Source organism: Hypomesus nipponensis, chromosome 26 (genome assembly GCF_054491055.1).
Source record: "Hypomesus nipponensis isolate SF chromosome 26, ASM5449105v1, whole genome shotgun sequence".
Taxonomy (NCBI): domain Eukaryota; kingdom Metazoa; phylum Chordata; class Actinopteri; order Osmeriformes; family Osmeridae; genus Hypomesus; species Hypomesus nipponensis.
Genome location: NC_140386.1, coordinates 574,904 through 589,483, shown reverse-complemented (window position 1 = coordinate 589,483; position 14,580 = coordinate 574,904). Strand labels below are relative to the sequence as shown.

At 48.4% G+C, this 14,580-nt stretch overlaps 1 protein-coding gene across 1 annotated transcript in view; it reads left to right on the top strand.

Annotated features, from left to right (window-relative positions):
* obscna (obscurin, cytoskeletal calmodulin and titin-interacting RhoGEF a) overlaps positions 1–14,580 on the top strand; it is a 51,292-nt gene that overhangs the window by 24,003 nt on the left and 12,709 nt on the right. The window contains exons 34-52 of the mRNA XM_084692398.1: positions 128–394; positions 1,682–1,948; positions 2,195–4,249; positions 4,387–4,465; positions 4,572–4,654; positions 4,823–4,935; positions 5,071–5,271; positions 5,371–5,453; positions 5,569–5,742; positions 5,919–6,078; positions 6,192–6,275; positions 10,049–10,213; positions 11,020–11,178; positions 11,320–11,497; positions 11,682–11,795; positions 11,958–12,125; positions 12,999–13,101; positions 13,287–13,416; positions 13,666–13,759. Coding sequence (XP_084548524.1) covers positions 128–394; positions 1,682–1,948; positions 2,195–4,249; positions 4,387–4,465; positions 4,572–4,654; positions 4,823–4,935; positions 5,071–5,271; positions 5,371–5,453; positions 5,569–5,742; positions 5,919–6,078; positions 6,192–6,275; positions 10,049–10,213; positions 11,020–11,178; positions 11,320–11,497; positions 11,682–11,795; positions 11,958–12,125; positions 12,999–13,101; positions 13,287–13,416; positions 13,666–13,759 — 4,677 coding nt within the window. The remainder of the gene's footprint in view (positions 1–127; positions 395–1,681; positions 1,949–2,194; positions 4,250–4,386; positions 4,466–4,571; positions 4,655–4,822; positions 4,936–5,070; positions 5,272–5,370; positions 5,454–5,568; positions 5,743–5,918; positions 6,079–6,191; positions 6,276–10,048; positions 10,214–11,019; positions 11,179–11,319; positions 11,498–11,681; positions 11,796–11,957; positions 12,126–12,998; positions 13,102–13,286; positions 13,417–13,665; positions 13,760–14,580) is intronic.

Sequence of the window (14,580 nt, the reverse complement as noted above, 5' to 3'; positions counted from 1 at the left end):
ACGTAAATGTAATATAACTGTAGTGTTGCCAACTACAGTTAAATGATTGACACTTTTATTGAGCAATAACTACACATATTCAACCAGATATTTGTCTATGTATAGTGATATTGTGTCCCCTCCCCAGAGCTGCCTCCCTGCTTCCAGGAGCAGCTACAGAGTGTCGAGGCTGAGGAGGGGGGCACAGCCTTCCTGCACTGTGAGCTGTCCAAACCGGGGATCCCAGTACAGTGGAGGAAGGGTAGACTGCCTCTGAAGGCCAGCAGGAAGTATGAGATGAAGCAGGATGGAGGAGTGTTCCAGCTCCACATCCACCATCTCACCATGGACGACAGTGGCAGCTACACCTGTCTGGCAGGGCGGGTGGAGACCACGGCCTCTGTTGAAGTCAAACGTGTGTTTGTGTGTGTTTACATGTGTGTGTGTCTGTATAGTTCTGTAGCTAAAACCATGCCCTTCCATTTTTTTTACAGTTTTCTAGAAAAGACCATCTGAACCTTTATGTAATTTAATATTTTTTGGGGGCGGGGACATTGAAAGGTTATTTATCAACCAAATGTAGCCTACTATTGATACTTATAAATATCTTTACTTGCCTCCCTTTCTGTAGAAAAGGTGACAGGACAACACATGATGTTAATGCTACATTAACTTTCATGTAACTACATAGCAATATCAATAGTACCAACATTATGGTGACAAAAGAACTGCTTTAGGCCGATTTATACTTCTGGGTTTTTACGCACACGCACACGGGGAACGCCCTTTCCTTCAAGAAATGCCCTCTGCGTGTCTTCGCAGAGCTCTGCGTGCACCTCCTGATTTTCCTGACTATCCGTCTGTCCGTGCGTCTTTTTACGGATACCCCTTGGCTATGATTGGTCCGTATTACGTCAGGGGTGGGGGGCGGGGTTGCCGTGACCAACAAGAGAACAGAATCCTTTGACCGCCATTGTTGTATGTTTTTACAACTCTTTTTCCACCTAAAAAGTACATGTAAATCAGCATCTGAATTAAAATGTGACGAGAAGAGGACAGTGTAGTTGCTGAAAATGTGCTTATTTTATTGATGAAATGGTTCATTTGTAAATTTGCTCCGACTTTTCGATAACCTAGCTAGCATCGCAGTGCAGCGTTATCTACTGTTCTGGCTGTGAATTGCTTTCAGCACGCAGAGCCGTCGGAGTAGTATAAATTCAACCAGTCTGTCCGACTCCGTGCGTGCGTCTGTCCGTTAACGGAGACGCAGAAGTATAAATCGGCCTTTAGTAGGTCTTCATTATGATTTAGCGGTACAAGTTATTGCAAAAGTGAATCTTGGTATGGGGGAGGTTGGTCTTTTCAGGGTTATGTGGATGCTAACATTGATCTTGTTTTGGTATCACAACCTTAACTGGGCCTTTACAACATCTACTCACCCCTGACCCCCACCCCCCATACTGTGCATTTTTATACTTTTGTATTAACCTACACTAATTCACACCATTTATTTTTACTGCAATTCCTATTTCCCTACAATGTTTTAACTATAGATATTGCTATGTAGCTATGTGATACTTACGTAACGTAAACATCATGTAAAATGTTGCAGACTACATGATTGACACTTTTATTGAGCAATAACTACACATATTCAACCAGATATTTGTCTATGTATAGTGATATTGTGTCCCCTCCCCAGAGCTGCCTCCCTGCTTCCAGGAGCAGCTACAGAGTGTCGAGGCTGAGGAGGGGGGCACAGCCTTCCTGCACTGTGAGCTGTCCAAACCGGGGATCCCAGTACAGTGGAGGAAGGGTAGACTGCCTCTGAAGGCCAGCAGGAAGTATGAGATGAAGCAGGATGGAGGAGTGTTCCAGCTCCACATCCACCATCTCACCATGGACGACAGTGGCAGCTACACCTGTCTTGCAGGGGGGGTGGAGACCACGGCCTCTGTGGAAGTCAAAGGTGTGTTTGTGTGTGTTTACATGTGTGTGTGTCTGTATACTGTAGCTAAAACCATGCCCTTCCATTTTTTATCGTATTCTAGAAAAGAGTTCCTGAACTTTTTAAAGTTTTTTTTTTTTTTCTGTTTTGGGGATAATGAAAGTTTATTAATAAATCCTTGTCAATCAACCATTTCAGTAGACTGCTTTTAAGGTTTGCCAAATACCTAAACAAGCCATTGATGTGTCTCCCTGTTTTTCCTCTCAGCATTGCATGTGCCAGAGAAGCCTGAGCCGTCCCAGACAGTGTCACCTGTGAAAGCAAAGCTCCGCCCTCACACAGTTGACCAGCAGAGAGACCTACCCCCTGTAGCTGAGCCTAAGAAACGAGCCACGATGACCAGGGCAGCCACTGTAGACTCAGAGGAAGACTTGAAGCCGAGCCCAGAACGTGTGAATGAACCAGCCACGGAGAAAGAAATGGAAATTGACCAAAAGGTGGAGCAGCCCACAAAATTGTCGGAGCTAGAAGTGGACTTGAAGGAGAAACCGGAAAAGTATGCCAGCCGAGAGACAGAAGCAGGTCGAAAAGTGAATCTGTCAGCCATGTCAAGAAAAAAAGAAAGTGATATAGACCAAGAGGAAAAAGCCCCTGTGACATCTGTGCAGCAACAGCCACTGCAGGATGAAACAAAGGATGCTAAAGAGGGCCAAAAGGAGAATTCTACATTGAAACCCCCAGTAAGGACTAAACGGAAGCCGTCTGTCGACAGTGGGTCAAACCAGCTATCACCAACTGTGGTAGATACTTCTGAAGAAAACCAAAAAGAGAAACAGCTATTGAAACCACCTGCCAGGACCAAACGGAGGGGATCTGAAGCTAAAGAACCAGTGCTTTCTAACATGGAAAGTGGGGAGATGCAGCCATTTAAGGACAGCATGAAGAAGATAGAGAAGGATAAGAATGAAAAACAGGCACTACCATCTGCCATCGATAATACAGCAGTAGACCAGAAAGAGGATCTTCCATTAAAACCCTCAATGCCAACTAAACAAACCGGACCTGAAGTGAAAAAAACTTTGCTATCTGTGTCGGAAAGGGAGGAGAGCCAGCCATGGAAGCCTACGATGAAAGAGTCTGAATCAGATCAGAAACATAAGATACAGCCTGCGAAACAGCCAGCAGAGCCAATATGGAAGGAGCTTGTCATCAGGGAGAGGGAGGAACTGCCAGTCAGCTCCACAAAAGCAGAGAAGCAGCAACCTAAAATGGAGGAGGACACTCCCCATCTCTCTGTCTCAGAGGGAGAGCCCTCCTCTGAATTATCCACCAAGTTAGTTGGGAGCAAGAATATAAGCCAGCAAGTATCTCAAATTGCTGATATGTTGTCTCTCTCCAACCTTGCACCCTGCAAGGAGCGCCAGGAGATCCAACAAGCTGCGGAGCACACCCAAGACATGGACATCGGTGTGGAGGACGAGCCTGAGATGCTGGAGGCTGCTATTAAGATTCAAGCTGCTTTTAAAGGCTACAAGACGCGCAAAGACATGCGACCCACATTCAAGGAGGTGTTCAAAAACCAGACTGCAGAAGCTGAAGGTACCATTAACCTAAAGTGTATTGTAGAAGGTAAGCCCACATCGGTACATTGGCTGAAAGATGGCCAGAAAATAAAAAACAGCAAATGGCACACCATTAGCATGTCGGAAGATGGAGTTTGCTCATTGGTGATCTCAAACCTCACAACCCAAGATACCGGTGTGTATACATGTGAGTTGGTCAACAAATTTGGTGTGACTTCATATAACGGGAATGTGATGGTTGGGAAGGTTCAGCATCCTGTTCGGACCAGCCAGCCTCTGCATCCACCTGTGGCTGCTATCACTACACTGAAGCCTACCCAGTTCCAGCCCCAGCCCCAGCCTCAACCTCAAACCCTGCCTCAGCCCCAACTCAAACCTCAAACTCAACCCCAGCCCCAACCCCAGCCTCAGCCCCAACCCAAACCTCAAATTCAACCTCAAATTCAACCTCAAATTCAACCTCAAATTCAACCTCAAATTCAACCTCAAATTCAATCTCAAATTCAACCTCAAATTCAACCTCAAATTCAACCTCAAATTCAACCTCAAATTCAACCTCAAACCCAGCCCCAGCCTCAGCCTCTTCCCCAACTCCATGTGTCAACCTCGGGGAACGAGACCATGGGTTCTGTGGAGAGTGAGGGCCTCTCACTGTGGCAGGCCTATAGCCTGACCGAGGAGGACGCCAGCATGAGCCTGCAGGAGAGAAGAAGGGCTTCTCTCATTGCCATCAGCTCCAGTAAGTGAGAAATAATTCAATATTTACTGTCAATACAAGTATACTGATGGGTTATTGCTTTGGACATCTTGCTGTGTGTGTTGCACCTGTAGCAAAAATGTCTGTTTTTCGTAATCAATCTTGTCTCCGCTCTCCAGTGTCCAGTCCCTCTGACTACGACACTGCTCCAGATGTTATTGAGCCAGTTGACACTAGTCCCAAAGTTAGTCTAACTCGGTGAGACAGCATAACATCATACATACCCTCAGACAGCGTCTTCTCTTTTATCATTTCTTCTCATTGAAACTGATGCAAAATCTCATGCAAAAACATTTCACCACAGGGAAGTTATGAAGAAAGAGGATAAAGAGGATAAGCAACTTAGTTCTCCGCCTCAACCTCCCAAAAGGCATTTAAAAGTCAAAGGTCAGTCGTTCTCTGTCACCGTAAGACCATGCTGTGAACCTGGGATGACATTAAAAAAAACATGGAACCCATGGAGAATACACTTTCTCACTACAGTTGCCCTCAATAGTCCCACAAACCATGTATAAACCATAACTTATAGTTCATCTTTATCTGAATGTGCTTTAGGTGCTCTGGACGCCAGATTAAAGACTCCATCCCCCAAACACCTCCGTGCCCACAGCCCTACAGCCCTCACCTGCTCTGGGTCAGAGTCAGACGGAGATGAGGATCGAGCAGAGGTAAAGTAGCGCGTCTAGTAGCGACAACCCTTTAACTATTTTTTCCCAGCTGAATTTTCCCGACTTTTAGTTCGTACTGTGCTGTATGTGGGTGGATACAGTACAGTTAAAAAAGAAAACAATTTCTTTCTGTAGATGTTTGATATCTACGTGGCTCGTGCCAACTGCAGCCCAGTCGGAGGCAGTAAGGAGAGCGTGGTGCTGAAGGAAGGCCAGTACGTGGAGGTTCTGGACTCAGTCCATCCTGACAGGTGGCTGGTGCGGACCAAGCCCACCAAGACTACTCCCTCGCGTCAGGAATGGATCTCCCCCGCATACCTGGAGAAGAAAATGAAGGTATTCTGTAACCAGGTTGTGCGTATGCGTTTAAAATGGAGTGACTAAGAAGGTGCTGATGTGTGAATTTGTGTTGTGTAATGTATGACCTTTGTTTAGGAGATGTTCCCACCACTAAGGCCTCCTGTTCAGGATCTGGATGGAACTGGTTATTCTGGAGAGGTATACAGGAAGACAGTCAGGTGGGTCTTTCAGTACTCTCCTGTCAATGATGCCAAATTGGAGCCTTATTTCAATTACTTTTATGATGAAAACCACATTTGTTTGCGTTGATTCCAAGTTTCTCTTTGCCCTCAGCCAATTGATTCAAGGTCTCATTGATGGAGAGAAGGAGTTTGTGAAGGAGATGAAGGAGTTTATGTCTCGCCACCTTCACAACCTAGAGACCAGCTCTCAAGTCCCCCTCGATGTTCTCAAACAAAAAGACATTGTGTTCCGCAACATTAAAGACATTGTTACTCTGCACGACAGGTGAGAGACACAGGTGTCATTACTGTGTTACCAGCTATGGCAGCCCATTCAAAAACAAATGACACTATCAAGACTCTGGCCACTTAAAATGGTCATGTACCATTTTACCCGATTGTATTGTCAGTTGAAACCTACTGTAGAAACAATGGTTCTCTTTGTCTGACCTGGTACTCCAGATGTCTGTTACCCAGTCTGGGTGAGTGCTTCACAGATGATGATGTGGCCATGCACCTGATCAAGCACGCTGAGCAATTTGAGAAGTACCTCCAGTACATGGCTGGCCAGACACAAGCTGAGGCCTGTGTTACCGACAAACCTTTCCAGCAATACTTAAAGGTAAATCAACATTCCCTAGAAATAAGTTACGCTTCAGTGAACCTGAAGCTGTAGCGCAAATTGGCACAGGAATAATCTTTCAATAATCTATTGCATCCATCATTTTTGATCAGCAAAACACAGTGGGGATGGAGGATGTTGTCACATTCCTACAAAGACCAGTGGAGAGGATTCAGACCTATCATGCTTTACTCAAGGTCAGTTGACACCTAAACACAGATGCTCATGACAACACAAATCCAGTATGTCCTGCATCAGGATTTCTGATAGGACACATGATCCCATCTGATTCCATTTCTCAGTGAAGTACACAGCTTTAGAACTATCAGAGGACCATAAGCTGATCTTAGTTATTGCGTGTTATTTACTGGGAACCATATTGTTTGGGGTGATATTGGAGCAAATATTGGAGCAAAGCTTACCTTAATACTCAGAATAGAGGAGAAAAATCTCAAAGTCAAAAATGTCTGTGGTACAATATTCTCTTTTGTCGTCGTCGTCGTCGTCATCTGCCGCTTGTCCGGGGATCGGGTCGCGGGGGCAACGACCTAAGCAGGGAGGCCCAGGCTTCCCTCTCCCCGGCCACTTCCACCACCTCTTCCTGGGGGACCCCGAGGCGTTCCCAGGCCAGCCGAGTGACATAGTCCCTCCAGCGTGTCCTGGGTCTTCCCCGGGGCCTCTTCCCAGTGGGACGTGCCCGGAACACCTCACCAGGGAGGCGTCCAGGAGGCATCCTAATCAGATGCCCGAGCCACCTCAGCTGGCTCCTCTCGACGCGGAGGAGCAGCGGTTCTACTCTGAGCCCCTCCCGGATGACCGAGCTTCTCACCCTATCTCTAAGGGAGAGCCCGGACACCCTGCGGAGAAAGCTCATTTCGGCCGCTTGTATTCGCGATCTCGTTCTTTCGGTCACTACCCATAGTTCGTGACCATAGGTGAGGGTAGGAACGTAGATCGACTGGTAAATAGAGAGCTTTGCCTTTCGACTCAGCTCCTTCTTCACCACGACGGACCGATGCAGAGCCCGCATCACTGCGGACGCCGCACCGATCCGCCTGACAACCTCGCGCTCCATTCTTCCCTCACTCGTGAACAAGACCCCGAGATACTTTAACTCCTCCACTTGGTTCAGGATCTCCTCCCCGACCCGGAGATGGCACTCCACCCTTTTCCGGTCGATAACCATGGCCTCAGATTTGGAGGTGCTGATTTGGAGGTGCACCGGAAACAAGTTAGACTTACTACCGGCAATGCGGACCAAACTCTGGCACCGGTCGTACAGAGACCGGACCGCCCCGATCAGGGAATCCGGTACCCCGTACTCTCGGAGCACCCCCCACATGAGCCCCCGAGGGACACGGTCGAACGCCTTTTCCAAATCCACAAAACATGTGTAGACTGGTTGGGCGAACTCCCATGTACCCTCCAGGACTCCGCGGAGGGTATAGAGCTGGTCCACTGTTCCACGGCCAGGACGAAAACCACATTGCTCCTCCTGGATCCGAGGTTCGACAATCCGGCGGACCCTCCTCTCCAGGACCCCTGAATAGACTTTCCCAGGGAGGCTGAGGAGTGTGATCCCCCTAAAGTTGGAGCACACCCTCCGGTCCCCCTTTTTAAAGAGGGGAACCACCACCCCGGTCTGCCAGTCCAGAGGCACTGTCCCCGATGTCCACGCGATGTTGCAGAGTCGTGTCAACCAAGACAGCCCTACAACATCCAGAGCCTTAAGGAACTCCGGGCGGACCTCGTCCACCCCAGGGGCCCTGCCACCGCGGAGCTTTTTAACCACCTCGGCGACCTCGGCCCCAGAGATAGAAGGGCCCCCCCCGATGTCCCCAGACTCTGCCTCCACGTCGGAAAGCGTGTTGGTGGAATTAAGGAGGTCTTCAAAGTATTCCTTCCACCGATCCAGGACGTCCCCCGTCGAAGTCAGCAGCGCACCGTCCCCACCGTATACAGTGTTGACAGAGCACTGCTTCCCCCTCCTGAGTCGCCGGATGGTGGTCCAGAACCTTTTTGAAGCCGTTCGGAAGTCATTCTCCATGGCCTTGCCGATCTCCTCCCATGCCCGGGTTTTTGCCTCCGCGACCGCCAAAGCCGCGTTCCGCTTGGCCTGCCGGTACACATCAGCTGCCTCAGGAGTCCTACCAGCCAATAAAGCCCGATAGGCCTCCTTCTTCAGCTTGACGGCATCCCTCACCTCCGGCGTCCACCACCGGGTCCGAGGGTTACCGCCGCGACATGCACCGACCGCCTTGCGGCCGCAGCTCCGGTCAGCCGCTTCAACAATGGAGGCCCGGAACATGGCCCATTCGGACTCAATGTCCCCAGCCCCCCCCGAGACATGATCGAAGCTCTCCCGGAGGTGGGAGTTGAAGCTCCTTCTGACAGAGGGTTCCGCCAGCCGTTCCCAGCAGACCCTCACATTACGTTTGGGCCTGCCAGGCCTGACCGGCGTCCTCCCCCACCATCGAAGCCGACTCATCACCAGGTGGTGATCAGTTGACAGCTCCGCCCCTCTCCTCACCCGAGTGTCCAAGACATGCGGCCTCAAGTCCGACGACACGACTACGAAGTCGATCATCGAACTGAGACCTCGGGTGTCCTGGTGCCAGGTGCACATATGGACACCCTTATGCTTGAACATGGTGTTCGTTATGGACAAGCCGTGTTTAGCACAGAAGTCCAACAACAGAACACCACTCGGGTTCAGATTGGGGGGGCCGTTCCTCCCAATCACGCCCCTCCAGGTCTCACTGTCATTGCCCACATGAGCATTGAAGTCCCCCAGGAGGACGAGGGAATCCCCGGGAGGAGCGCTTTCCAGCACCCCCTCCAGAGACTCCAAAAAGGGTGGGTACTCTGAGTTGCTGTTTGGTGCATAAGCACAAACGACAGTGAGGACCCGTCCCCCCACCCGAAGGCGGAGGGAGGCTACCCTCTCATCCACTGGGGTGAACCCCAATGTACAGGCACCGACCCGAGGGGAAACAAGTATCCCCACCCCAGCTCGATGCCTCTCACCAAGGGCAACTCCAGAGTGGAAGAGAGTCCAGCCCCTCTCAAGGAGACTGGTTCCGGAGCCCGTGCTGTGCGTCGAGGCGAGGCCGACTATATCTAGCCGGAAACTCTCTACCTCGCGCACCAGCTCAGGCTCCTTTCCCGCCAGCGAGGTGACGTTCCACGTCCCTAAAGCTAGCTTCTGCAGCCGAGGATCGGACCGCCAAGGACCCCGCCTTCGGCCGCCGCCCGTCTCACACTGCACCCGACCCCCATGACCCCTCCTGCGGATGGTGAGCCCACTGGAAGAGGGTCCCACGTTGTCTCTTCGGGCTGTGCCCGACCGGGCCCCATGGGAAAAGGCCCGGCCACCAGGCGCTCGCCATCGAGCCCCACCCCCGGGCCTGGCTCCAGGGGGGGACCCCGGTGACCCGCTTCCGGGCAGGGGCAACTGAGAACCATTGTTGTGTTTCTTCATGGTTGTTTTTTTGAGCCACGCTTTGTCTGGTCTTTTACCTGGAACCTGTTTGCCTTGGGAGACCCTACCAGGGGCATAAAGCCCCCGACAACATAGCTTCCAGGATCACTAGGACACGCAAACCCCTCCACCGCGGTAAGGTGGTGACTCAAGGAGGGGCTATTCTCTTTTGCTTTGTTAACATTGTCTATGCTAATAAGCCTAACCCTCACCTTTCAAAATCACAGTCAAACTGGTTTATTTGTCACATGCACTAAATAGCATAGCATCATCAGGACAGTGATATTCTTGTGACCGGCCAAGCAACATCTGCGCAGTAGCATCAAATAAAAAATACAACATTTATATAGCATACAGCATCCCAAAAAATACAAAGGGTTATGGTTAAATAACTAGGGATCAATTAAATACTTGTGAAAGCAAATACGTATTTATGGGACAGTTCTTCTCTGACAAATGGGGGCTGATTATCTGGATACCTGTGGACAGGAGTTGATCAAGAACAAGGCTAAGACTGGAAAGAGCTGTGGTCTGCTGGAGGATGCCTTCTCCATGGTGTCCTGTCTGCCCTGGAGGTCTAACAACGTGCACCAGGTCTCCCTCATAGAGAGCTACCCTGCTCCTCTCTCTGCCCTGGGAGAGCCCCTCCGACAGGTAACACACCAACTGCAAACGGCACATAATATGTTTCTGTCTTCTACTGTATATAACCCTACTATGCAGTAGTTTAAAACCCTACTACCCTCTACTGGTCCACTGTACATAACCTTACTATCCTCTGTTGGTCTACTGTTTATAACCTTACTATATGCAATACTATATAACCCTAGCATCCTCTACTGACCTACTGTATATAACCTTACTATATGCAGTAGTATATAACCCTACCATCCTTTACTGGCCTACTGTATATAACTTTACTCTATGAAGTGGAATAGACCTGCAATTTAGAGTAGACAGTGAATTTGAGATACTACATTCACTACCACACACTACAGCAGGGCTCTCAAGTTTGATCAAAAGTTTGGCATGAGATGACCATACATGTCAACATTTGGGTAAGTCCTGGGGGTATTCCAGAGAGCGACATACTCGGGTAAGTTAACTCTCCAGCTGACACACAATGTTGCAGAAACTTACTGGCAATGTTGCTACAACGTTGGATGTCAGCTGGGGAGTTAACTTACCCGGGTATGTCACGTAACCTGCTTTCGGTAATACCCCCCTGAAGACCAGCGAGGGGTGGCATTTAACTCGGTATAACTCGAGACATCTCTCAACTTGGCCTGCCATTAATTGTATATGGAGGGACAAGTTATCCCTTACTTCTCAGCGTGAGAAATACAAGGTGTTGCGTGAGATCGTGAGAAATGCGTGAGTCTCACGCCGTGCCCTGCTACAGTCCCTGATTTGAATGGGATTTGTTGTTGATTTGAAGTGATTACATATTGTTTTGCTAGGGTGCATTCACCGTGTGGGAGGAGTCGCCGGAGGTTAAAACACCCTCCAGGGGGCACCAGAGACAAGTATTCCTCTTCAAGGACTGTGTCATCTTGTGTAAGCCAAGGAGGGACGCCAGCATGAACACAGACACCTATGCCTTTAAGAACAAGATGAAGGTAAATAAGGAACGTGGAGTAAAAAAGGAGTTCTCAGGCTGATGAAAACTAATAATAAATACAAATTATTCGAAGGGACGAACTTTTTTACGAATTGTTTTACTTGGTCTCCCTCTTCCTGCACTCTATCTGTGCCCCTAGCTGAATGATGTGGAAGTGAAGGAGATGGTGGAGCGAGATGAGAGGTCGTGGGGCTTGTGGCACGAGCACAGAGGCTCAGTCAGAAAGTACACACTGCAGGGCCGCTCGGCCCCGCTCAAGCTCTCCTGGCTCAAAGACTTCCGAGAGCTGCAGCTACGCTCCAGACAGCCCTCCTGCAGTGAGTGTGTTCGGTCACCTAATGCACAATGGAAAAGTGGAGAAGGTTTACAGCTTCTCCGCTGTGTCCTCCGAACAATGTCTTCCTTGTCGTGTGCAATATTCCCTGTTTCCTTTCTCTCTTTCTCTCTCTCTGTCTCTCTCTCTGACTACAGTGTGTTTATCATTTTACTGTGTGTGAATAGGTCCACCTGAGTTTGAAGTGCCTCTGTTTGACCTCACCGCAAAACTCAGTCAAACTATTAAACTGACCTGCAAGGTTACCGGGAATCCCAAACCAGTGGTCAGCTGGTTGAAAGGTAAAAGAAGCCTTGAACATTTCATTCCCTTACAGTAACGTCCTTTTGATTTTCAGATACATACCGTGGCAAAAAATAACTAGCATGTCTTTTTGTACATCTGAGAGAACAATGCTCAGATAAGAACTAGAATAAAGGATACAACCCTGCTTGGTTCCTCAGATGGTGTGGCTCTGGAGGATGATTCACATCACATCCTCAGCTCTGACCGAGGCGGCTCCTGCTGTCTCATCCTGGATGGCGTGATCCTAGACGACTCAGGCCAGTACGTCTGCTGTGCCTCCAGTTCTCTGGGCCGTGCCAGCACGCTGGCCACAGTCATGGTGGAGGGTGAGTGTGTTGCAAGACACAGGAACACAGAACCAAAGATGGTCCACGGCACTCTTCCATTATACACGACACGCTTTCACACAGCCGCTTTCCGGTCCTGTGTAAAAGGTACAGACACAGAATGGGAGGGGGGGTTATTGTTGTCCGGGCAATAAGCAGTGGGAAAACCGGCATGGCGGGACTACACACACTAGCAATGACATCGCACCTCTGATTCCGGAATGCCACGACATCGCACCTCTGATTCCGGAATGCCACGACATCGCACCTCTGATTCCGGAATGCCACGACATCGCACCTCTGATTCCGGAATGCCACGACATCGCACCTCTGATTCCGGAATGCCACGACATCGCACCTCTGATTCCGGAATGCCACGACATCGCACCTCTGATTCCGGAATGCCACGACATCGCACCTCTCATTCCGGAATGCCAGTATGCTTAAATGCTATGCTTAAAGCAAACACAGGGCAGAATTATTCTGGCTTTGTTTGGTTTGTGTAAACAAGCAAAGCTGACATAATGACGGGTCTTCTTTTCAGCAGTATTGCGGGATCTCTGTTTAAAAAGGACTACTGACTGCTCCTTAGTGTTGTTGATTAAAGTTAGCCTGTATGTCCCAATGTTGATGTGTTTGTGACAGGAATAGTCGCTCTGCTCGTCAATCACTTACACCTGAGCTTTACCCACACCGGGCTTCAAACTCAGGACCTCCTAATTACCAACGTGATTACTAACCAGATATGCCACCGAAGAAAAAAAAAAATCTGTTTGTTGGCACGGGTGGACTGCACTTATACTGAGGAGTAGTGAGTAGTGAGTTTGACAATTCTCCTCGAGTACACTTGCATCTACAACCTGTCATCTACAGGGCCTCCCAGGTTTGTCACCAGGATACAGAGTGCCTGTCTCCTGGAGGGTGAAGACATCCAGTTCACCTGCTCCACAACGACCACACCTCTACCCAACATTAGGTAGCATGTATACTCACACTCTTCTGGACTCTGCTACTGTTCAATTTTTCCAGCATTGAATCACAGACACCTTTAGGTTACAAGATATGTACACTGTATAACATTTAGTTATATATAAGTCAACCTATGCTGTGGTTTGGAGTGTCTTATAGAGTTGGTTCTCTGTGGGGAATGTGTTTGGGCAGGTGGTTGAAAGATGGCAAAGAGCTGGTTGACCAGAAGAAGTACCTCATACAAAGTGATGCTCGCAGTGGAATCCTGACTCTTACCATCCTAAACCCTGTCGAGGCAGACCTCGGCTTCTACGAGTGCAAGGTAAAGTCGAGTAGTATCTATGTTGTCTGAGGCCTTACACAACAGTCACGCAGTCAATGCCAGTGATTCTCCATTTGTATGGTACACGTCAAGTTGTAATGCTGTCTTGAAATGCGACAAAAAAAAAACAGAAAGTGAATTTGTACGTCTTTAAGTCCTTATGTTACTTTGTTGACTTCATAGCTTACTATCATAGCTAGCCCGTAATATGTTCCTGTATTTTAAGTAGCTAGTGTGATTCTGTTCTAGCTGTGGAATGATCTTGGCTGTGTCAAGTGTACAGCAGACCTGTGCCCTCCCTTCACGCCATCAATCAACGATGAGACGGACCAATCCCCCAAAGGTAGGAGAGTCCCAGCCAATCAAGGTAAATATCCTTATCTGATGAATGGACTATGTATCGGTCCTAAAGATGTCGTGGAGACACTTGCCATCATGATCATGTACTGTAAGATATTATTTTTTATTTATGGAATGAAACACCCTAGATATGCTGGCGTAAGCAGAGAGCACCATTAAGTTTCTGTGTCAGGTGTCTCAGAGCAACCAGATGCAGTCCAACCAAAGTTTGACGGAACAAGTGTTTGGTGTATTGATGAGGGTTTACAAAAGCACATGCCATGGTCATTCCCTTGTTTTACTTCACTTCGTTTTTACATCACTTACTGCACAAACCACTTCACAACTTTACTTCAACATTATTTTCCTTTGACTTGAGCTCATACAGTTTTGTTGATCTCATTCCCATGTTTCCATCTATTACCATAACATTCCACACATTCCTGACATCAACAACCTTCCTGTCACCAAGAAGTCAACATAAACCCCTCTTCCTTCATTCTTGTATGTATTCATATTAAGAAAAGGCATTGATACTGGTATTGTAATTGATGTTTTTTTGTGTGCTTTTCATCATGTTTCCAATTTCTAGAGCAGAGTCAGATTGGAAAAGCCTATTCATTTCCATCTTTGTGATCATGGTGGATGCCCAAAAGTACGCACAGGAGAAACAATGGGTCATAGCTCACATGGATTTGATTGGAGGGCCGGTATAATATTTGTGTTCAGTTTAGTAAAATATTCAGGTATTTGTGCAACACAATCACATTTGACAAAATACAGGGTTACGCTCTTGATTTCCCACAAACACATATAGCATTCATG